Source organism: Monodelphis domestica, chromosome 4 (genome assembly GCF_027887165.1).
Source record: "Monodelphis domestica isolate mMonDom1 chromosome 4, mMonDom1.pri, whole genome shotgun sequence".
NCBI lineage: Eukaryota > Metazoa > Chordata > Mammalia > Didelphimorphia > Didelphidae > Monodelphis > Monodelphis domestica.
Window position 1 is genome coordinate 164822005 of NC_077230.1, and position 23399 is coordinate 164845403.

The following is a 23399-nucleotide window of genomic DNA, read 5'->3' on the forward strand; positions in this document are numbered from 1 at the left end:
CAAATTAGAAATTACCCAGTTTGACCTTATTTTAGAGATGGGGAACCAGAAGCCCAAAATAGTGATTTCTGTAACCCAAGTGACAGAAGTCGTAAGCAGCTGATCTAAAATTCATTTTACCACTTCTGAGTCCATCAAAATTCTCTCATAAAGGGACTGTTCTTGCTTCATTCATCTCCTTTAAATAAATTCATCCAGAAAAATTCACAATTTGTATTTACCACAAGCTTCACAGCAGATTGCCATATCTTAGAACTAGTCTTTATATTCAGTCTTTTCATAGTTCACAAGAATGTACAGTTCAAAATGGTTAGCCAAATGGCTTGTATACAGATATCAGATGATGCCTATTTCCTCTTTAAAGACCTTGAGCAGCATCCTTCTGTTTGTTCACAAAGATGTTTACTTCCACCACTTGCCAGGTACTATAAATTTGCACAAGGCATTCAGCCCCTTAGGCCTCAGTTTTCTCATCTGTACTTTGGGTATGATTGTGCTTTATTTTACCTGTGACCCAGGGTTGAAGTGAGAAGTATTTTCTGAACTGTAGACTGCTTTTATAAGTGAGAGTAGCTATTTTTATTCAATTGAATGATAGTTAAAAGCTTTTCCCTTTTGGGAATCTATATTTTGAAATTGTATCCCTATTTTTAGTGTATCTCAGAATATTGTGTTTATAGGTCTTCAAGTTTTCACCAACTCTCTTGGGTATCTGAATGGAGGGTTTAAAACTATTCCCACGTGTTTACTTTCTAAGATTCATGATAGAAGAAAACTCATGGTCCTTTGTAATAAAAGGCTAGAATAATGAGAATAGATAGGATAAAGTCAGAATGATGACATTTAAACACCCTTTACTTAGGCATTGGGGGATAGAGAAAGCCATTAAAATTGAGGACTTCCACCAGAGGGAGTTGGTGAGGGAAGGGAGATCCAAAACACAGCTACAAAGACCTTGAAAATCCACATTGAATCATTTGTCTGGAGATGAGCAAGTTGCCTGTTGTGTTCTGGTTGTATTTGTCCTATCATTTTGGCCTGTGTTGTGGTCATCTTTCCAGCTTGTGTCTCGCCTCCTGCTTCCACATTTGAGCTCAGAACACGTGTGAGGTGATTGGAGGGCTCAATGCCCCGATGGCTACCGAGCATTTGAAAATCAGTGAGTCCCGTCTTAGCCTCACCCGCTTTATTATGGGATTCAACTTTGACTCGGCTTTTATGGCTGAGCAATTTCAGTGTTGCCACAACATATTTTATGGTGCAGTTTTGATACTTGTTTGGGCATTTGCCTGTTGTAGTGGATTGGGCAGATAGGCCTGTCTTTCGTTTTGATGATGACTTCATGAGACTCCCAGAGATGGCTTGAGGAATGCGCACCAATTTGATGTGATTGGAGAATCGTGAGGAACAGCAAACTTTAAAGTGCTGCAGTAAAAGTGCCAGCTTTTAGAATGGTGCTGCTGATGTCATGCATTGGATGTCCTCCTCGCTCTTTGTTCCAAATGCAGTCCTTTTAAGGGAAGAAGGGCCAATAGATTGTGGAGTTCTTTTCTTGTGTCTTGGTGGTGTTTGCTCTCTGTTTGGTAGGTGCGCTACATCTGTGCTTGGTTTGCTCAAACTCTCATTGGTGTTCATCACTTTAAAATGGTTTTCCTGATTTGAAAGCTTTCATTGCTGCCCTAATTTCTTAACTGTTTTCTTTTACTTTTGACACCTGACCATCTGTTTAAGGTTTGAGATTCTGAGTAGCTGTTATTCTTCCAGGGAATTTTAATAATATTAAAATGCATTGAAGCATAAGCTAAATATTCCTTTAATTTAACAAATTGCCTGGAAGTCTTTCTCTGGTATTAGTTGGTTTGTGGTTAATCGGAGGGCAGGGCAGAAGGAGCTCATGAGTGTATGGGGGGGGGATATCCCCCCAAATATATATAAAAAGATGGAAAAATTTTAAATTAAAATGCTTAACTAGGATACTTGGAAAGAGGTCACTTAACTATGCCTTGCTAACTACACTAAAACGTGACTTTTTTTTTGCCTGTTGGTTTGTAATTCTATGGGAGTCTTATCACTCCGTGTTCCACAAATGAATAGGGATCCCAAATCTAATTTATTTTTTCTTGTCATAACTGGGTGGATCTGTTTTCCAGACACCGAATGTAGTATGGAAATACAAATGTGACATCTGGGAAACTTTTTGTGAGACGAGGCTTAAAGGCTATTGTTATATGGGACCTACCATATTGAATTTGATTTTGCATTGGCAGTTGTACTGCTTGTAACTAAGTACAGCATGGGTGTAATGTCTGCAAGGCTGTTTTGCATCTTTGATTTTACTACTCTGAGGGAGGTGTTCAAGCAGAAAACTAGTCAAGAAAGGCTCAAGAAATGTTGTTACAGAGAATTTTTAAAATTTAGAAACTGTTCAGACATGTGCGAGGCTCCCACCTAATAAAGCCCTAAAGCCCTTGGTGAGGCAAATGGATCTTGTAATTAATTAGAGAGCCTATTAGTACCCCTTCCATGGAAAGCAGATGCTGAATGGAATATTGTCTGCGGAGCTCCGAGTGCCCTGCCAAACGTGAGCATCCTTCCCCAGGGATTTTATGAGCATGTGATGTTTGTCTCACAAAGCAGTCACAGGGAGGCATAAAGTTGAAAACACATTTTTTTTTTTGGTGGAAGATTGGCTAGTATCTTCAAGGTTTTGTTGAGTGGCTTTGGTATCAGATGAAAAGATTATCCTGTCTTTAAACAGTTGGAAAAACCTTCATTTTCATAATGTTTCTAAGCTTTTATTCTTTTTCCTCTAGACTGAAAAAACATTGGCTTTATAGGGCTGAAGTTGAGAGCGTAAGGCTGTCTAACTTATTCATCAAGAGGTGTACCGATGCAGGAGAATGGCTATTCACAACCCTTCTTCTGACTTTGACTTCTTGACTTAGATTGGACACTTTGTGATCATGTGTCATTCGATACTCTGATCATTATATCCAACTCTTTCTGACCCTATTTGGGGTTTTCTTGGCAAAAAAAGGGGGAGGTTCTCTGTTTCCTTCTCCAGCTCATTTTACAGATGAGTAAACTGAGGCAAACTTGCCCAGGGTCACACAGCTACTAGATATGAGGTCAAATTTGAACTAAGCAAGATGAGTCTTCCTAACTCCATTTACCTACCATACCACCTCCTCTTGGCTCTGCTCGTCGATCGTGGAAACTTAACCAGAATAGATTGCTCCGTGCATCCCAGCGTGCTAACCTATTTCATATTCGTCCTGATTCCAAGTCAGGAGCAGCGACAGCTAAGGGTCCCAGAAGGGAGCTCATTGTCACTCCTCTCACACTTGTCCTTGTTTATGCAGACAGGCTTTTATTTGTTATAGGAATACATCACGTACAGGTGTACTTTGCAAAGGGTCCGATGATGTGTTCCTGACCACTTGCAGGCTGGGGTTTGTCTGTGTGCCTCGGGAAACGTAAGGTTCCCAAAGGTGAATGCCTTTGAAATCTCCCCCCACATCGTTCTGTTTTGTTAGCGTTTCTATCCGTCATCATGATGGTCTCATTTTTTTTCACATTCACTCTAACAAACTTTTTTAAAAGCCACTTTGATAAAAAAAGATATATTGTTATCTAAGATAAAAAGGTTTTGATAATAGGAGCTTATATTCTAGTAAGGAGATAAATGTAACAGGACCAGAAATTTAGAGGTCAAGAGAGGGACTAAGAGTTTAACTAGTCCAACATCCTTTGTGCCCTATATGAGGAAACGAGCTGAAAAAGGCTAAATGACTGCCGAATTTCACAATGGCAAAGCTGGGATTTGGATTCGTAGTAATCCAACCCCAAATCCAGCAGCCACCACAAGTATCAACCTTAAAAAGTAAAACTTTTACAGTTCCAGAATGTCCATGACTATTAAAATTATTATTTCATGTAAATGTTTTTTATTTAAGCCATATTTTCTCTCTTTGTAACAACTCTTAAGACAGAAGGGCTCGGCTTATGGGGATAAGTGACTTGTCCAGGGTCACACAGCTAGGATTATTTCATGTAAATCTAATGACAGTGAAATGCAAGCCCTACAGTTTCGTGTTGGGATGTTGCGGGTAGTAAACTTTATTGGTACTTGGTATCAATACTTCTTGTAGGCGTTGATGTTTTTTCCTTTTCTACAGTCCATTGCCAAGAAAACCTACTTTTTACTCCCTTTACCCTCTACACCTCAATTGTATTTCTTATTTAATTTTGCTGGCCAAGGTCCAAGGATCTGCCAAACACTATTGTATTCCCTAATCTTAATAGGCTGCTTTCATTTTTTCCACTCTGCATCAGTGGCTGATTTGGCAGCTCACTTAAACTCTTCCCCCACAGCCCCCTTGACTATGGCAGAGAGCATTGAACATATTAGTCAAATCAGAGGTGGCCGTTCCAGTAGAATAGTCGGAATTCCTGAGCATAGTTTTGCCATGACTTGGTTTGCTGAGTATGATGCAGGCTATTCTTTCTTCTTGCTTTTCCCAATATGGTATCCTGAAGTCCTCCATGGAGGACTGTGCTGGAGCTACACCCTGAAGGCAAGAATAGGTATGATGGGAAGAGATCAAATTAAATCTGTGTTGAAAAGGGGGAAAAATTCAAGTCTTGCTGTGTTTTTCAGCATTATTTGCAAATGCCCCCATTAAATAGTTGTTGGCTGCCTGTGCCCTGGTGAGCATATCTATCGGCCAGCCTGTGTTGTCTGTGTCTGAGTTATCTCTTCTCCAGTCATGACTAAAACATGAGGCCTTAAAGGGAAAGAGAGGAGAAACCCCCAACTGACCAGTGGACTCGAGCTCTCCTCTTCCAGCAAGTTCCCCATGTAGGGGCTGGAATTGCGCATCCTGGCTCCTCGGACACATCTATTTTTAGCAAAGGGCTGTCATCCCTGATGGTGCTGTTTCATGATGAATTCAGTTTCTGCACAAGCATGGACAGAAAAATGTTGATTTAAAACCCCATGAAAAGTGCCAAACAGACAAGAAATGATGAACTTTTTTTTTTAGCCCTTGAATCCTTTGGGGCTTCTTCAGCAAGTGTTATTGAATGCCTGTCGTGTGAATTGTGGTGACCAGGTACATACGTGTATGTGCATTGGTCAGGGCTTCACCTGGCATTGAGCAGGCATTTCATGAATGATTTTTGCTTGAGGAGTTAATTGCATCCACATATGTGCATGGGTGCATGGGTGTGCGCGTGTGCGTATGCGTGTGTGTGTGTTTTAGGTTAGAACAGGGAAAGGACAGAAACATGGATTCTTGAGGAGGTAAACAAACACTGACAGAAGTTGGAGCATCCTAGGAAGAGAAATGGGAGCTCTTCTTTCTCCTTCTGTAGCTCTGTTCTAAGGGTTGTGCTTTTGGCAGGCCACTGAAGTGTGTGGCATAGGGCAGAGCAAACACCACAAGCTTTTACTTATGCATGAATCTTTTTGGTCAAATGATGCCTTCTCTAGTGAAGGGAGGGAAGAGAGGAAGAGAGATGAGAGAGAGGGGGGAGGGAGGGAAGAAGGAAGGAAGAGAGCGAGAAGGAGAGGAAGGAAGGAAGGAAGGAAGGAAGGAAGGAAGGAAGGAAGGAAGGAAGGGAGGAGAGGGAGGGAGGAAGGAAGGAAGGAAGGAAGGAAGGAAGGAAGGAAGGGAGAGAGGAGAGGGAGGAAGAACGAGAGAGAGAAGAGAGAGAAGGAGAGGAAGGAAGGAAGGAAGGAAGGAAGGAAGGAAGGAAGGAAGGAAGGAAGGAAGGGAGGAAGGGAGGAAGGGAGGAGAGGGAGGGAGGAGAGGGAGGGAGGAAGGAAGGAAGGGAGAGAGGAGAGGGAGGAAGAACGAGAGAGAGAAGAGAGAGAAGGAGGGGGAGGGAGGAAGGAAGAGAGAAAGAAGGAGGGGGAGGTAGGAAGGAAGAAAGAGAGAAGGAGGGGGAGGGAGGAAGGAAGGAAGAGGGGGAGGGAGGAAGGAAGGAAGATAGATCCCACCACTTGCTAGCAGCATATTTCAGGTGGAGTCCTCATTCTGCTGATGAGGATGGGATCTTGGAAGAGAGAATTAATCTTTCTAAGTTTTAAGTTTCCTTATCTCTAAAATGGTGGTGATGATAATATATTTCCCATCTCCCTCATGGTTTTAGGTATTAGATTAAAGTAAAATTAATAATGACTGTGAAAGTGCTAGATGCAAATGCTTTTAAATATAATTTTCCCCCATGTTGTATTTATTTGTTTTTTTTTTTTGACTCCAACATTTCCTCCAGCTTTCTCTCACCTTACCCTTTTAAGAACTTCAAGTATTTCTTCAACTTATTCTCTTCTGCTTTTGTTCTTTCACTCTCAGGAAGAGTGCACCCCATCAGACACTCCTGTAGAACTTTCAGCTCAGATATCATGAAGCCTCTCCTGAATTCCTCCTCCTCCCCACAGGCTCTCCTCCTGACGCTTCATAGCCGTTCGTACCTCTCCTGTGTCCTCGTCACATTCTGATTTGTCTTCTGGGATCCATGCCCCTAGATTTACTGCCCCACCAAACTCAAAGCTTCTCGAGGGTAGGCACTCTTCCCCTGCTGTCATAAGTGGCCAACATCATTTCTCACAGGCAGTGGGCACTTGCTCAGGTCTCATGAATTATTGACCCATGCTCCGTAAGCCTGAAATTTATTTGGGGCTCTGGAAGTGTAGGGGGAGGTGCATTCCCTGCAGGCAGTTCTCTGTCCAGGGTATCATATGTTGATTTGTTTTAGGAGGTCTGGCCCCTTTCCTGACCCTTCCTTGATGGACCGCAGTTGGCTCTACTGGAACATGGGGCCACATGGAGAATTTTCTACTTCTGGAGTCTGAGGGAACAAGAATAACCTCATTGATGACTGGCCATAGAAAGTTATCTTGTAGTCGTGTTAGTGTGGTTTTGTAAGGTCGATATAGCTGGGACTCTGGGCTTGGCAGTTATAAAAACAGTGCCCGTTTTGAGCACCTTGGCACCCAGAGGTAATTTACCTCCAGATAACAGGCACCTTCCATCTCAGGGCTGTATCATACGTGCATTATTCACTTGGGATCTCATTAACTCAGCCCACTGGCCTTCTCCCCAAGGGCTTCACCAGCATATTTCTGATTATCTTCCCAGATAAGTTGGGTTTGGTTCTATCCCCTTCTGCCATAGAGGCTATTTTCTACTACTGAAGTACAGGGCAAAATAAAGAAACATTTTAGATCATTTGAAAAGAAACCATGGAAGGGGTTGATTATTTGACTTACGGACATGTCTGAATTTAAGGTCTTCCAACAATTGCTTGTGCATCCTGTTGGAAGTCAGCTGTGTGTCAGAGGCTGACTCAGAAGTAGACAACAGCTCTGAGTAGAGAGTTGCTGCTGATTTGTTTCATGAACGCTTGTTTTTCTCTTCTGTAATGTCCCTCAAACTCCTCAAATAGGGTGCTGCTGCACCGGGCAGAGGACAGACGGACGGCAGCTTCAGAACTCTGACGAGCTGCTATTTTCTCCTTAGAGGCAGCGTGAGCCCTGGATGGATCAGTGACTCTGGAGTCAGGAAGACCTAGATTCACATCCCACCTCAGTCTTACTAAATTTGTGTTTCCCTGAGCGAATCAATTCATTCCTCAGGTTCCTCTTACGTCAAATGAGGGGGATGGGACTCCATTTCTAAGTGATCACTGTGATCTGTAATTTTATGATTTTAAAGGGCAGGTGAGAAAAACTTGAATTGTGAGGTTTCTTTGTCATGGAGGAAAGTATAGACAGTCTCCCAGAATGTTAGAAACACTCAGAACCTGGCAGACAGCTTTTTCTTTCTCAGGGCCCAAAATAAGGATTGGGGAAATAGAGAATTAGAATTCTTGATCTCTGGCCTCCTTTATTATTTTCCCATGCTATCTGCTGCAAAAAATAGACCCAACAGCCTCAAGTCATCTGTCAGGACAGAGGCCCATTTAAATGCAGGGCTCTGGGAAAACATGCTTATTTGCCATTGAGCAGAAACTGTCAGTCACATGTCAGGAATGAATTAACATTGTGCCAGAGAGTGGCCATTCTGCTGAGCTCCTTCAGATTTTCCTAGGCAGGCTTATAATAGATATCATGGTGTAGTGGAAGGAGCCCTGAATTTGGAGTTAGACAACCTGCATTCAGATTTCATTTTGCTCTTGGTGCAATTCACAACCTAAAGCGATCTTTGTTTTCTCATCAGTGAAATGAAACTGTTAGCCAAGATGATCACTTTTTTCACCCTCTGGGAGGCAATGAAAGTTAAGTGACTTGCTCAGGGTCACATAATTAGTATCTGATTTGAACTCACAAAGATGAGTTCTGATTCCAGTCTCAGCACCCTATGCACCATGTCACCTCGCTACCCCCTCAATAATCACTTAAAGGACTTCATAAAGGAACTCTTAAGTACAGATGATCGAGAGTTGCCCCCCCTCCCCCCCAAATATTGTCTTTCCTCCATCCCTTCCAAATTCAGAACCAGAATTTCTCAGGCTCCAACTAAGGCCAGGGATTGTGCCAGGCCCTGGGGTATAGATAAAGGAAGGACCCAGTCTCTGTAGACAAGTTTCCATTCTGTTGGAGGAGACACGGACTTTATTCACACACACACATCAGTGCCAAGTTGGGAAGGAGACACTAACAGTTGGGGGAGGGCAATGGGAAGACTTCATGGAAGATCACTAGAGTAAAGGCACAGAAATAGGAGATGGGGGAGGCCTTTTTAAGGAAGACAGGGATGCTGCAGTCTATTGTGTAGAGTAGTGGTGCCAAATGCCAATAAAAACTGGGGCTGCCAAATGACCCATGTGTTGACTTTTAAACTCTAATATTAATATTTGCTGTGTTCTCTTGTCTTTTTTACTTATTTTGTGAAATGTTTTCCAGTTACATTTTAATCTGCAGATGTAGGGGCGGGCGACATCCTATTAAAGGAATTTTAGAAGGTGTTACAAGAGAGAGAGAGACACAAGAGTTTATGAAATGAATCAGTGCAGAAAGGCAAACGAGGGGCCGCTTTGTAGAGAGCTGTTGTCCATTACTTGTCAGCTCTACATAGTGTGTGTGTGTGTGTGTGTGTGTTTAGAAGGATGCTAGATTTGCACTAAAGAAAACCACTTTTGTTGGCTGTGTGGCGGATGTATTGGAATGAGGGTAGACTTGAGGGAGGCCAATTAGGAGGCTGCTGAAGCGGTCGCAGTAAGAGGGGACGAGGGCCTGAACTCATGTGGTGAAGGAGAGGGGCATGCATTTGGGTCCTTTCATTTGGAGGGCTTCCGTTGGCGCGAGCATCGTCCTGAAGAAATCAGAGCAGATTGCACCGGGTTTTTAATTTTTAAAATGATGTGAGCGCAGTGTTCGTTTACGTGTCTTGGCTATCTTGAATGTATTTAGTGATTTTAAAATTCTGCTTCGTTCCAACCTAATCAGGCTGGGAATAAGAAGTCGCTATTGTTGTCAGCATCATTCACAGCTGTTCCTGGGCCAGAAAGGCCTCCTCGTGGTAAACAGATTACAGGGAGCCCGAGAGGTGACACCAGCCGAGTTATTCTTAGTGTTCTCCTTGAAGCTATTTTTAGACCCACCTGTTTAACAGTGCCAAGGACTAACAGGCTCATTTATTTCTCAGTTATTGTTCCTTTCTGGTCTGCATTCAGTCAGATACAACAGCCGGCCCCGAGTGCCTACTCCATGCAAGGCTGAGAAGGCATCGTAGGAGCCGCCTCCACGCTCATGGGGACTCGGGGTTTGGAGACATGTACAGACGTAGCTGTGGTTTCCAGGCAGGGTCTTGTGAGAGCAAAGTCGTCACTGGATTTGGAATCGGAGAACCTGGCTTGTTCAAATCCCAGTTGTTGCTGCTTCTGAGTTCTCTGACGCATCATTTCACCTCTGTGGGGCCAGGCATTCCCATCCCCAAAGGAGGAGAGACTTTAAAGCTCTCCCTGCTCTAGTTACAGGCCCCTGTGATATCAGTAGATAGACGGAGGCTGGGGGCTGGCTTAGGGACAGCTGCCAGGAAGGGATGAGGAGGGCAGCCCTTGAGTTGGACCCTTAAGGAAAGGTAGTGGCTGAAGCAGGCAGAGAAGGGCCGAGAGTATTTCAGGAATAAAAGAAAGTCTGGGGAAAGGCCTGCAGGGCAGCTCTGGGATAGATGAGGAGAAATCCAATTTGGCTGAAACAGATTAACTTGTGGCCAGGAAGGTAGGCTACAAACAGATTGGGGATGGCCTCAAATATGAGGATCAACAGTGTAGATTTTACTCTGGAGGCAGTGGGGAGCCACTGAAGGTTTGTTCAAAGAGTGACCCAAGTGATCCATGCTTTAGGAAGGTCAAATGGGCAGTGTCTGTAGATGCCTACAAGATGGAAAGCAAGAAAATCTGTTCAAATTTGGAAATAATAAGATAGGATGGCCTAATCCAAGTAAGATGATTGCACTGAGATTGAATATCAAGAAATAAAAATCAACTGATCTCTTCTTTCTTTTTTAAAGCAAGAAATCAGCAGAGATGGTTGGATTGTTTTTAATTTACAAACATGATAATTTTCTAAGTGATGTAATGGCTCCTTTCATTGCACCCTGTAGAATCCCCTTTATGCTTTTCATGACCTCATGTCCAGAATACTCTTCCTCCTCACTCCTGTCTCTTAGAACACCCAGCTCAGTTCAAGTATGACTGCCTTTTAAAAAAGAAATTAGTATTGAGTTTTGGGGAAGTCACCAGAAATTTTCCCCATTGTCCTTCCCCTTTCTTCTCACCTTTGCATGTAACAAATAAAATTTAAAGATAAAAGAAAGAGAAGGAAAAAAGTCAGCAAAACTGATCAATATATATGCAAATGATTCAAAAACATGCAATGTTCCTTACTTGTCAGCCTCCCTCCTTTGCACAAGGATGGAGACAGATGTATATCTCTATTTCTCCGCCTCTTGCTTGTTATTTGTAATTTTAGAACATTCCCTTTTATTTTTGTGGAGATTCTTTCCATTTACATTGTTGTAGTAATTGCAGATGTCATTTTCATCATTTTTCTTCACTGCATCAGTTCATGTAGACCTTTTTCTGTTTTTTTTTTTTGTATTGAGACTATTGATAGTTTCTTTCAGTGCAGTAACATTGCATTACATACCATTTGGTGGTTGTTGCGGGGTTTTTTCAGCCATGCCCAAGTCTGTGACCCCATCTGGAGGTTTCTTGGCAAAGATACTGCAATGGTTGGCTATTTCCTTCCCCAGTTCATTTTACAGATGGGGACACTGAGGCTAATGGCATTAAGTGACTCATCCAGTATCACACAGCCGGTGTCAAGAGGCCCCATTTGAATTCAGGAAGATGAATGTCCCTGACACCAGACCCAGCACTCTATCCACTGTACCACCTAGATATCCAAGTTTAGCTAGCCATTCTCTAATGAAGAGACATCTGCTTTGTTTCTGATTCTTTGTTACTCCCAGAAGTGTTGCTATGTGCTTTTTAAAAAAAATGTATCATGTTTCTGTGATGAAGGCTAATAATTATCATTATATATACAAAACACCTATACTATATATGTTATATATGCTTTATATGTGTGTGCCTATAAAATCAAAAGCCATTTCCTAATGCAAAGAATACAAACAAAAGTTCTCAGGATAATTGCAAACTATTTACAGCCATTGCAAAGAATGTCTCATCACTAATGAGAAATGTTCACCAAAACAACAGGGGAGGTGGGGGGGAGGTAGGTGGTTCAGGGGGTAGAATGCCAGCCCTAGAGATGGGAGGTGCTGGGTTCAAATCTGACCTCAGATACTTCCTAGCTGTGTGACTCTGGGCAAGTCACTTAACCCCCATTGCCTAGTCCTTACCACTTTTGTGCCTTAAAACCAATACTTAGTACTGATTTTTAAATGAATAACAACAACAAACAATGGAAATATAACCTAGAGGTATCATCTCAAACTTTAGAAGCTAACAAATTTGACAAAATGGAATGAGTTAATTTTAAAGGTGTTGTAGGAAGCTAGGCAAATGAGTGCGTTGTTGGTTATAAATCAGTACAACTTTTTGGAAAGAGGTTTGATCTTATACAAATAAAGTATTTAAAATGTTCATACTCTTGGAAATACTGTGGGAGTAGAAATTCAGAAGAAAACATGATTGATCACTTGTTTGTATGGGTATATGATTTGGGGTTTTGGTTTTAAAAGTTGACTACATTACAAAAAATGAATAAGGAAATAAAAAAAAATGTTCATACTCTTTGAACTGGAGCTTCCACTACTTGGCCCACAGAAGCCACTGATGGGCAGAGTCCCCTGACTATTCCGGTGCCTTTTATAGCTTGTTGTACAAGTTGTTGGCTCCTGCCCTGTTCCACAACCATAAAGTATTTTTTGGTTCATATATTGCTTTTACTTCTCTGTGAACAGGTTTTCCCAAGGTAAGATATAAGTTTCTTCAGGGTAAGGACAGTCTCAGTCTTATCTCCAGTGATTGGCACATAGTTGGTGCTTAATTAATGTTTGTTGAATTGAATGGAATGTAGAGGTATCTGCATTTTTTTTTTGAGTCTTTATTGGAGTGGGATTTTTTGGTTCAAGAATGTTGTACTTGATGTGTAGAAAAGCCATTGGCCACAGTGTGTTGGAAAGTCAGAACAGAGAAGAATCTCCTTTGGGGGGATCCTCACTCCTCCAACCCTTTGTTTTCTACTCTTACTGATGTGGCTTTGGGTCCTAGCACTAGTTGAGGGCCATCTCTGCTCTATATAAGTATCTGTTTCTTTTTTTTTTTTTAACCCTTACCTTCCATCTTGGAGTCAATACGGTGTATTGGTTCCAAGGCAGAAGAGTGGTAAGGGCTAGGCAATGGGGGTTGAGTGACTTGCCCAGGGTCACAGAGCTGGGAAGTGTCTGAGGCCACATTTGAACCTGGAACTTCCCATCTCTAGGCCTGACACGCAATCCACTGAGCTACCCAGCTGCCCCTATCCGTTTCTTTTTGATTAGAAGCCACGCTTTAGAAAACAACAAAACACCTCCAATAGAGTGGAACATCTATATCTTGTTGCCTGCCTAACAAATGTGCTCTTGTTTTCCCCCCAGCTTTAACAGCTGCTGCAGGAAGAGGGAAGCTGGAAGTGTGCGAGTTGCTGCTTCAACATGGAGCGACTGTAGCTAGAACCAACAAAAGAGGGATCCCGCCTTTATTCTGCGCTGTGCGTCAGGGCCACTGGCAGGTACCGTCTGTGACCAAGTGTAGACAAGAGGGGAAGTGGACTTGAATGACAGCTTGTCCTTCTGGGCAGAGCTCTCACCAGGCCCAGTTCTCTGCTTTCTTATTCCAATCTTGGCTTCTGTGAGCTTTCTCATATTTTTCTTTCTCGTGTCGATAAGCCAAAGCATCTGAAACAAGATGGCTCACACTATGATGGAAAGCTGGGGAAGTTGGGCTCTAATGGCTGCCGTTGTAGACAAAGCCTTTATACTTTTTTTCCCCCGAGTTGAGGTTTCCCACATTTTTGGAGTGTCGTAGAAATATTCTTGGGAGGGGAATATAGAGATAAAATGAATATGAACAGTTGCAGGAATAAAGTATTTACCCTAATATAACTTTTTTGGTGGTGTTGTTTTTGGCAGCTGAGCAGAGTTTGGAAGTGGGCTTTTGTTAGAAAATAGGGGAAAAAAGTCCTACACACCCCACAGCACAATACAGGTGAAATTCTTTGGCTCTGGAGTTTAGGGTGGGGTCCCCTTTAATTCATGGCAGCAGGATGTCCCCAAAACGGAAGCAGCAAGGAATGCAAGCAGCTGGTCTGTATGCTTTCATTATACAAGGAATTTCCTGGATAAAATTTCCCATCATGGAATTGCTTCTGCAGTGATATGCAAAAATAGTTTCACTTGGAGAAGCTGTAAATGACTCTCCATAAGACTGGACATTAGGACTCCTTCCCCAAATTTCCCTAAAGGTTTAGTCTTTAGTCCAAGGATGTAACATGCCATTCATTCCCTGCTCCAGGCCTGGCTACTTCTCTTCTGGGGTGTTGGGCTGCCTAGACCCGCTGGATTAGGATTATAGCCAGGGAGTGACATTAGAGTAGCCTGGCTTGTTTATTCTCTAGCTTCTTCTTTAAACCCAGCAACAGCCACCTTTGTGATGAAAAGCACAAAAGGAAGGTACACCAAGCAGTGGCTTTAGCCAGCCTTGACTCTCCAGCTTCATTTCTGGCACCTTTTAAAGGAATTAGGCTCAGCAGCAAGGCTTTGTCTAAGCAGAAAAGCCCACTTACACAATACCTGCGAACGGCAAAGGGCTTTGTTAAGAGGAACATTATTGGACAATCAGAGCCTTTAAAAAAGTCGGAATGTCCCCATCTAACAGATTCAAAGGTGTTCAGTGTATTTCATTGTCAAATGTCACTTTCCTTTTAGCCAGCTTTACCATTCCATTCCTATCCAGGACTACAATAACTCTATCTCATTCCTAAGTACCGTTTTCTTCCATACCCATAACTGTTGATATGATGTCATTAGCAGAGTGAGGTCAGACTGTTTCTCAAGCCTTATTACTGTTCCCACTTCCATGAATGTTGTGCAAACTAATCCTGAATGTTAAAAAGAACATTTTCATTAGCATGTTTAATTAACATCCAGAAGTGGAATAACTACCTGAAAAACTTATGTTCAGAGGGTTACCATAGGCTAATTATAAAATTCTTAACATGTCACAAAACTATTAACCATTAAGAATACAGAGCACTGGAGGCAGCTGGGTGCTCAGTGGATTGAGAGCCAGATCTAGAGACGGGAGGTCCTGGGTTCAAATCTGACCTCAGACACTCCCCAGCTGTGCCACCCTGGGCAAGTCACTTGACCCCCATTGCCTAGCCCTTATCTGCCTTAGAACCAATACACAGTATTGATTCCAAGATGGAAGGTGAGGGTTTACAAAAGATGGTTGTTTGTTTAATATGTTGTTCTTTCTTCTTAAAAGGAACCACTACTCCTGGGAGGTAGGGATGAAGACTGCATGAGTTTTAAAGTATTAAGGAAATAGATTTATTCCAGTTGTTTCTCCTTTTTAGATCGTCAGGTTGATGTTAGAACATGGCTGTGATGTGAACTCAAGTGACAAGCAGGGTCGGACACCACTAATGGTGGCTTCTTGTGAGGGTCATTTGAGCACAGTGGAATTTCTGCTCTCCCAAGGTAATATAGAACCACGTTTGTTTGTAGGTGGATAGAGAGATAATTGATTAAGATCTTTTATTATGGTCTCATTAAAATTAACTGAATTCATGCATAGGCCCTCTTGGCGGGAAAGCAAGAATGTATTTGCTTTTTAATGTTTCCTTTTGAAATCAAGACACTAACTTTACTGTGAATGGACTTTTTATTGCAGGTGCAACTATTTCTTCTCTAGATAAAGAGGGACTGTCAGCATTGAGCTGGGCATGCCTGAAAGGCCATCGAGGAGTCGTTCAGTACCTCGTGGAGAAGGGAGCCACCATAGATCAGATGGACAAAAATGGGCGCACACCCCTAGATCTGGCAGCATTTTATGGTGATGCAGATACCGTAAGTAAAATTAAAAGTGAAAATTCCACCCTTAAACATTTAGTCATTAAAAATTCTTTTGTACTTTACAAGGGCTTTAAAGTTAACAAAATTTAAAATTAATCCCCCAAAGCGAAGAGATTGCCTGGGTGTTGTGTGGTTTAGTGGAGTGCCATGTGAAACATGTCGACTATATTTTATTAGACTTTTGGGGAGAGGGGACCTCTCTTTTCATCTACTCTTAAAAAGTGAGGAACACAAGTATTAACAGTTAGGGATTGAAACATGTGATTAGAAATTATGTAGTATCTGTAATCCCTTACATAGAACTTTTTATATACAGAACATAGTAAAACTATTTAAGAGATTGATAATCAGATAATTGTGTGTTGTTTTTCATATTTTTAAATTTAAAATATTTTTAAAATGAGAAACAAAAATACGAAAACATTTTTTGGGGGGTGGTCGGGGGGGTGGTGGCAGCTAGATAGCTCAGTGGATTAAGAGCCAGGCCCATAGGTCTTGAGTTCAAATCCTACCTCAGCTACTTCCTAGCTATGTGACCATGGGCAAGTGATTTAACCCCCATTGCCTAGCTCTTACCATTCTTCTGCCTTGGAACCAATACACAGTTTTGATTGTAAGATGGAAGGTAAGGGCTTAAAATAAGTTTGTGGGACTGTTTGGAGTTTTTCCGATTTTCAAGTATTTTTGGAATCTGCAAAATAAGTGTTTCAAGAATTCAACTTGTTCTGGGGGTCCAAGGAACAATGAAAGAATAGAAATTACAGAGACAAATTTAGTCTTGATTGAAGGAAAAATTTCCTAACAACTAGAGCTGTCTATCCATAAATGAAATAGACTGCTTTGGTTGGTCATAGTAAGACCCTGGGTCATAGGTCTTCAGACAAAGTTAGGCTGACTACCAGTCTCTACAAAGCAATTAGAGTAGTTACATCAGACCCAGTACATTTGGTTAGGTTTTCCCAAAATGGTTTTCTTAAGTATTTTTAAACTTATTTTCCTTTCTGTCTTCTTTCTAGCTCTGCCACTCTTCCTCCCCTTGTTTCTCTTCTCTTTTCTGAAGCATCAAAGTTGAACGTGGGACACTTTTCCCATGGTGAATAGTTGCCCTTGTAAATAAGAGGCCTTTTTCAGTTTTCTGTCATGCCTGTTTCTGGTCATGGCAATGACATCAGATCATTGACGCTTCCCCTTATTGTAGTTTCATACTTGCCATTCCCGATTTCACAAATCTTTGATTTGTTTTCCTAGGCCCCGAATTTAATTATATTCAAGTACCTATGGTGGATGCTCCTGTATTTCATATTCAACCTTGCTTAACATCCTCCCACTGGTGATCTAAATCTTTCTAAATGTTGCTCTAACCTGTAATGAGAGAGCGTGCCTGGAGTTTGGCTCCTAAGTAATATGGCACAAGAATGTACTTGTGGTTTCCCTGGCCTGGGAATTTGGGGGGTGGGGGGTATGCCCCTATGCATGGGCACACTCACCAGCATCTGTCTACATCATGCATTAGAACCAGTCAACTTAGCATTATGAGAGCTTCCAGCCACATAATCTGGGCATTTTTGTCTTGGTTTCTATATCAGTTCCCTTCAGAAATGCTAATGGTCATATTTCTAAAATGAAAATCAGGGGTAAGTCTTCATGTCAGTAACTCCAGGAGTAAAGACAAGACAGATTCCGTCAGACTGGTTTATAGATGGTGACCCTGAGACAAAGAAGGTTAAGTAACTCATTGGGAGTCACCAAGTGACCTAGTAAGGGTCTGAAGTAGGATTTGAACCTACATCTTCCCGATTCTTATCTAATGCCTGATCCTGCCTCTGCTGTGTGATGGTAACTAAATGGCCTTGACTTTATCCCTGCTGCAGGTGCTGTATCTTGTAGAGAAAGGAGCTATCATTGAGCATGTGGACCACAGTGGCATGCGCCCTTTGGACAGAGCAATTGGCTGTCGAAACACGTCTGTCGTGGTCACGTTACTGAGAAAAGGAGCCAAATTAGGTTGGTAAAACTCACTTTGGTCTTGAAAGAGATAAGGGTCAAGTTTCAAAATGGACTAGTGAAAGGCAGCTACTTGTCACCAGAAGATTTAAAGAACTCATATATTTGGAATTTTCTTTTATTTCAATCTCCTTTTGCTCATAGTGACTTTACGGGTACATGAGTCACGTCCAGGCAATTGAGGTTACCCTGAAGGTTTTGGAATTAAGACTTTGGCAGAATGTCACATGGGGGGAAAGTAGGAGAGCAATTATCTCAAAATTCAGAGGCAGGAATTACTAGATTCATAATCACAAGGAACCTTGACTATCACCTGCAGAAGGATAGCAGAGCCAGGATCTGAACCTAGGTCCTTTATGTGACTATAAATTTAGTTCTTTCTTCACCAGACCATGATACCTTTGGGGAAAAATATGTTCCAAACCAACATCCTATAAACAGATCTGGGATATATATACACACACAATGCTGTTTTTCATTTTGATTTATCAATTGTTAGCACAAATGTGCCCAGTGGATTTAGAATAAAAGACCAGGACTTGAACTTTGATGAATGATACTAAGCCCATGATCTGACCCTTTTCAGCCTATTGAAGAAACTCAAGTTTCCCCATCTGCAAAATGATTAGAGGAATGTCTCGGGTTCCTTCTGGCTTTAAATTTCTTTGACCTCTATGCTCAAAAAATAATGTTCATAATCAACCCAAGCAAGCTTTTGTTTCCCATTGGAAATACTTTTAAAATCAGAAAACGGTATATATATAACGTAAGCTATTCTTGTAGCTCTTTAACATGATATTCCTACAATGTAAGACATTTATTTTGGTCAACTTTGTTTTTAAATATTAATGATATCCATCCATCCATCCAAGATTATCTGAGAACAAAAGTATGGTTTGTTGTATAAACTAGGGACTGTACATTATGTGTATGCATGACCAAAGTAAAAATTTACCGTGACAGCTTAGCTAGCATTCAAAAGAATTTTTACTCTTACAGGAATTACATGCCCTAGAAATGAGAACAATCCATGTAGTACTCCATAGGAGCTGCAGCCTTTCAATTTTCCTGTCTTTTCAGACCTTATCTTACCATTAGATCTTACATGCCTGTTTGTTAGGGCTCATATATTTATGTAGAATACTTTTAATTTAAAACATCATTTCAGAAAAGAAAATTGTAGAATGTTAGACAGAGGGAAAGGATCTTGGATGCCATCTGATCTAGAGCATTTAGAACCAGTGAGGATGTTAGCAGCCAGCTTAGCTAGTCTCCAGGTCCACGTATACTTTCTGGATTAGGAAGCCCCATATTGCCTTGTTCCCTGATGTTAGTAACATAAAGTGGCGTGTTGTAGACATGTCTCTAAGCATCTCAGAAGAGGAAAAGGTGACTCTGGAGATACCAATTTACTACTGATATTGAAGATGGGCAAAATCTTTCTTTGGGATCTCCCTGCTCCAGGTAGAAGTAGGTGCTTGATACCTATGTATCAGGTGCCTTAAGATAGATAAGTTTTTTGGCTATATGCCATATCTTTTCATTCTTTTGTTGACTGAATGCTAGAAAACTAGCATTGGTCCTCTTCAGCATTGTGTGTGTATTGTGTATAGGTATAGCAATTGCAGCCAGCACTAGTTTTAAAATGATAGAGCAATAAGATCAAAATTTCTTTCCTTCTTTCTCCCGTTATTGCTGCCATTTGTTTACTACTGAATACATCTGTTTTGTAGGAAATGCAGCTTGGGCAATGGCCACTTCCAAACCTGATATTTTGATTATACTTTTACAGAAGTTAATGGAGGAAGGAAACGTATTGTACAAGGTAAGTAGTGTTGTCATTTTTTTTTCTCTTGACACATTTAGCTCTGAACTTTGGCTACTAGCATTTAGTGACTTTAGGAAGGTGGTGGCTTTTGTCATCTCCCAAAGCATACACAACTTAATATTAGTAGAAGCTCAGTGAGATACTGACTGGCACCTTATGCCAAATATATTAGAGACTTTGACTAAAAAAAATTTTTTTTTGGTTGACATTCAGCTTTAAATAAGAATGAATAGAACTAGTTTAATGACAGAGGATTCTTCTCTCTCTTTTTTAAAATAAAGTTTCAAATTCCATAAATACAAAATGGAAGTCATTTATTTTAAATGGCAACAAAACCAAGAACACAAATTCTCCTTAGATAATTAACACTTTGTCTCAAACATGTTTAAGATTACCTCATAGTTTTCTTAGATGTGAACTTATATTCAATAATGGCTACTGTGTTTATGTATCTAGCAAATATGATTATTAAAGCTGTAAGAACATTTAGTAACCACACTTCATTTGTCAGTAGTTGCAGAATATGAAAACCTTAATGTCACATAAGAGGCTGGCATTTGCCAAATCAGATCATAGGATTATAGGTTCAAAGCTAGAAGGAACCTTATCCAATCATATGGGTCTTACTCCTTCATTTTACAGATGAGTAAACTGAAGCCCAGGTAGCTGAAGTGACCTGCTTTGATTTAAATCATTATTGATTAGAGAGATGCAAACAGCAAATCTGTAGCCTCTCAAATCCATCAAACTGGCTAAAAACGATAAAAGGGCAAAATGACAAATGTTGGAGTAGATGTGGAAAAATGGGGATGCTCATGGATTCAACCATTTGGGAGAGCAATCTGGAATTAAGCCCAAACTGTATATATTCTTAGACACAATATATTACTAGGTTTCCTAAGGTGATCGGGCAAAAACGGAAAGAAGATATGTGTTCTAAAATAATTATAGCACTTCTTGTGGTAGCAAAGAACTGGAAATTGAAGGGATGCCCATCAGTTGGCGAATGGCTTAAGAAGTTGTGGAATAAGAAATGACAAGCAGATTAATGAAAAAAAAATATGGAACATGAAATTCTGAAGCAAAATGAGCAAAAGCAAGAGAACATTACATATAGCAACAGAAATATTGTTTGAAGAATAACTTGTGTATGGTTTACCTCTATAGAAAGAACTGATGAATAGAAATAAGCGAAGCATAGTTTTTTATATAAAAATATCTATATTTTTGTCAGTTGATGCCTTCTGTAATATGGGGAGGGGAAGGAGGGAGATACCTGAAAATTTTAACATAACAAATAGGTTAAAAAGAATGAATTTGCACCCCACTTTTTCCTTTTAGAGAACTACAAAATGTTTGCCCTTCTGATCCTTTGTTGCCTATTTCATTTAACAGAATCTTTGCTGGGTCAGTTCTTCTGGTACCTTCAGATATAGTTCATTTTAGTTTGATGATATGAAATCAGCAAAGGCAGACTACCTTTACTTTGGATTTCCATTCTCCATTAGACTTTTTTTTTCCTGTTCTTATTCAACCCCAAATCATTCTCCACTTACTTATTGTCTCCCCATGACATTATGAGCTCCCTGAGGGTGGGATCTGTCTCATATGTTGTTCTTTGTACCCTCAGCACTTAGCACAGTCAGTGGAACATAATAGAAGTTCTCTAAATTTGTTTCAGTTTTTAAAGGATGGAGTTATCAAATGAGGCAAGTCAAGATCGTATCACCTTGCTCTGGTTTTTGGTCAGTGGAGAGCTCTCTAGCATATATTTCACAAATCTACCTAAGCAAAAGTATTCTTTTAGTCATATCACTTGAGTAACTGCTGAAATTTTACAATCTCTATATTTTAATTTACATGAGATTGTCAAATGATCTCTAGCACTGTTTAGCTTCTAACAATTCAGGAGACTAACTGGAATTAAAAAAAAATCCCATGGACCATTTGATTTATGCATTTATTTGATCTGATTTAAAAAAAGAAAGAATTCAAAATTGTCCAAAATGGGACTCAGCCATGTGATGTTTTGCTGGTTATAAGTATTCCTTCCAGTTCTGACTAGATGGAATTAAAACTAAAATTTGCAAAATTGCTTCTTCACAGTTTTTCTGTGAGGTTGTTAACTCTTCTCTTCAGATGTCTATTTGTTTCTTAAAAAAAAAAATCCCTAAAACTCATAGAGCATAACCAGCAGGGTTTCTGACTTAAGGAATCAGTTTGAAATTGAATTCAGAGTGTGTGTGTTGCTGTGGCTTTGAAGTGGTTTTAATATGGATTTGGGTGGGCAATTATGTCACAAATATCAAGCCAATTTCAACAGGCTGCATACCTGCTGTGCAATGGAAATGACTGAGCAAATAGGTTTCTTTAGCACTGAAAATGTGGCGCAGTTCTGACTTTTTTTTTAGCTACTGCTTCCAGTTCCTTTAAGGAAAAAAAATATTATTCTATGGCATACATAAACTAGGTTTAGTCTGATCCACAAGACTCTACTTGTCTTAGTAGTGATAGGATTTTTTATTGACTCCTTCCAGAGTATAATCTCTGAGGATGAGACATTTATGAAACCATGAAAGTGAAATGTTAAAATTTATATTAATTCTTAAGTTTTACTATACATTTCTCATATATTTATAAAAACATGTCTTATGTGACTATATGAGGAGGCCCTTTGTAAGGAATATGTCAAAGTAAGCCAGTGTGACCCTGTGGCTTCCATTTTTAAATTCTGGATAATTTCTATTGATTCTCTTGTTACTGAGGTTTTCATTTTTTTTAAAGGACCCAACCCACCTTTTCCCCAGTCTTTTAGTAATCAAGTATTTCTGCAGGATCAAATTACCTTGAATGTCTCCTTTAGGTTCTGGGTAATGTTAAAAGAAAAATTATTTATGTTCCTATCAGATACTTAAGAGTTCCCTTCACTTATCCTTATGCTGAAATCTTTCCTTGAATCTGACTGATAGAAAGGGAAGATGAAAGAAGCAGCCCAGAGATACCAATGTGCCTTAAGGAAATTTCCTCGTGAAGGTGTTGGTGAAGACATGAAAGCATTCAATGAACTACGGGTTTCCCTCTATCTAAACTTGTCTCGGTGCCGAAGGAAAACAAATGTAAGTTGTGTCTTGTCAACCTTTCCACACTCTTGAGCCATGGAAAGTTCTAAACATGTTGTTTCTTAGAAAGTTTGTTTCATTTCTGTGATACCTAGTATATGAAGAATTTGCTTTTCAGAGTTGATTTGTCATGATGTCATGCTCAGTGTCACCTTAGGAGACACTTTTCCTTTTGTAGGTGAGGAACCTGGGCCCTACAGATACTGACTTGCTTGCGATCACCCAGCTAGTTAACAGCAAATGCTGGAACTAACTGTCTGTACTGTTAAGCGATAGCTTCTCAGGGTCAGAAAATTTCCAGTCTTTATTTGCGATCCCATTATCTTAATCCACTCTTAAGTTTTAAAGGTCTTTCTTTCTGCTGGTTTGTAGCTGCTGGGACAGAGATTTTGTTCACTTCTTTCTCTTTGCAACCTCAAAACCAACAAAAAGGATTAACGTAGGTTTGTGTTTTAATACTTCTGTATAACTAATGTCCTTTATATTTTGATATCAGGACTTCGGCATGGCAGAAGAATTTGCTTCCAAGGCTCTGGAACTGAAACCGAAATCCTATGAAGCCTATTATGCCAGAGCCAGAGCAAAGAGGAATAGCAGGTACTTTATATAGTATGGGTGACTAAAGAAGCTGCTTTGGTTTTGGCTTTGGTCCTGAATATTCACCTCCTGATAAATTAGTGGCATTCTCTTTCATAAATGGTCCATTTATGCTTCTCATAACTTTTTAACACTATATTAGTAGAGCTGCATCTTGTCTCCTGGCATCTCGCTAGTGACAGTGGCTTTCCATTTTGATCAACTGAGATTCTGGGCTAGTTCCATGTCCTAGTATGAAGTACTTTCTAGGAGCTT

General features: G+C 40.5%; 2 protein-coding genes across 6 annotated transcripts in view; one reads left to right on the top strand and one right to left on the bottom strand.

Annotated features, from left to right (window-relative positions):
* Positions 1–23399, top strand: part of TANC1 (tetratricopeptide repeat, ankyrin repeat and coiled-coil containing 1) — a 290552-nt gene that overhangs the window by 263438 nt on the left and 3715 nt on the right. For all 5 annotated transcript variants that reach the window (XM_056793909.1, XM_056793910.1, XM_056793911.1 and 2 more), the window contains 7 exons: positions 13116–13249; positions 15098–15221; positions 15415–15590; positions 17468–17600; positions 19334–19425; positions 22398–22544; positions 23044–23144. In XM_056793909.1, coding sequence (XP_056649887.1) covers positions 13116–13249; positions 15098–15221; positions 15415–15590; positions 17468–17600; positions 19334–19425; positions 22398–22544; positions 23044–23144 — 907 coding nt within the window. The remainder of the gene's footprint in view (positions 1–13115; positions 13250–15097; positions 15222–15414; positions 15591–17467; positions 17601–19333; positions 19426–22397; positions 22545–23043; positions 23145–23399) is intronic.
* Positions 1–23399, bottom strand: part of WDSUB1 (WD repeat, sterile alpha motif and U-box domain containing 1) — a 127495-nt gene that overhangs the window by 14168 nt on the left and 89928 nt on the right. The window lies entirely within an intron of this gene.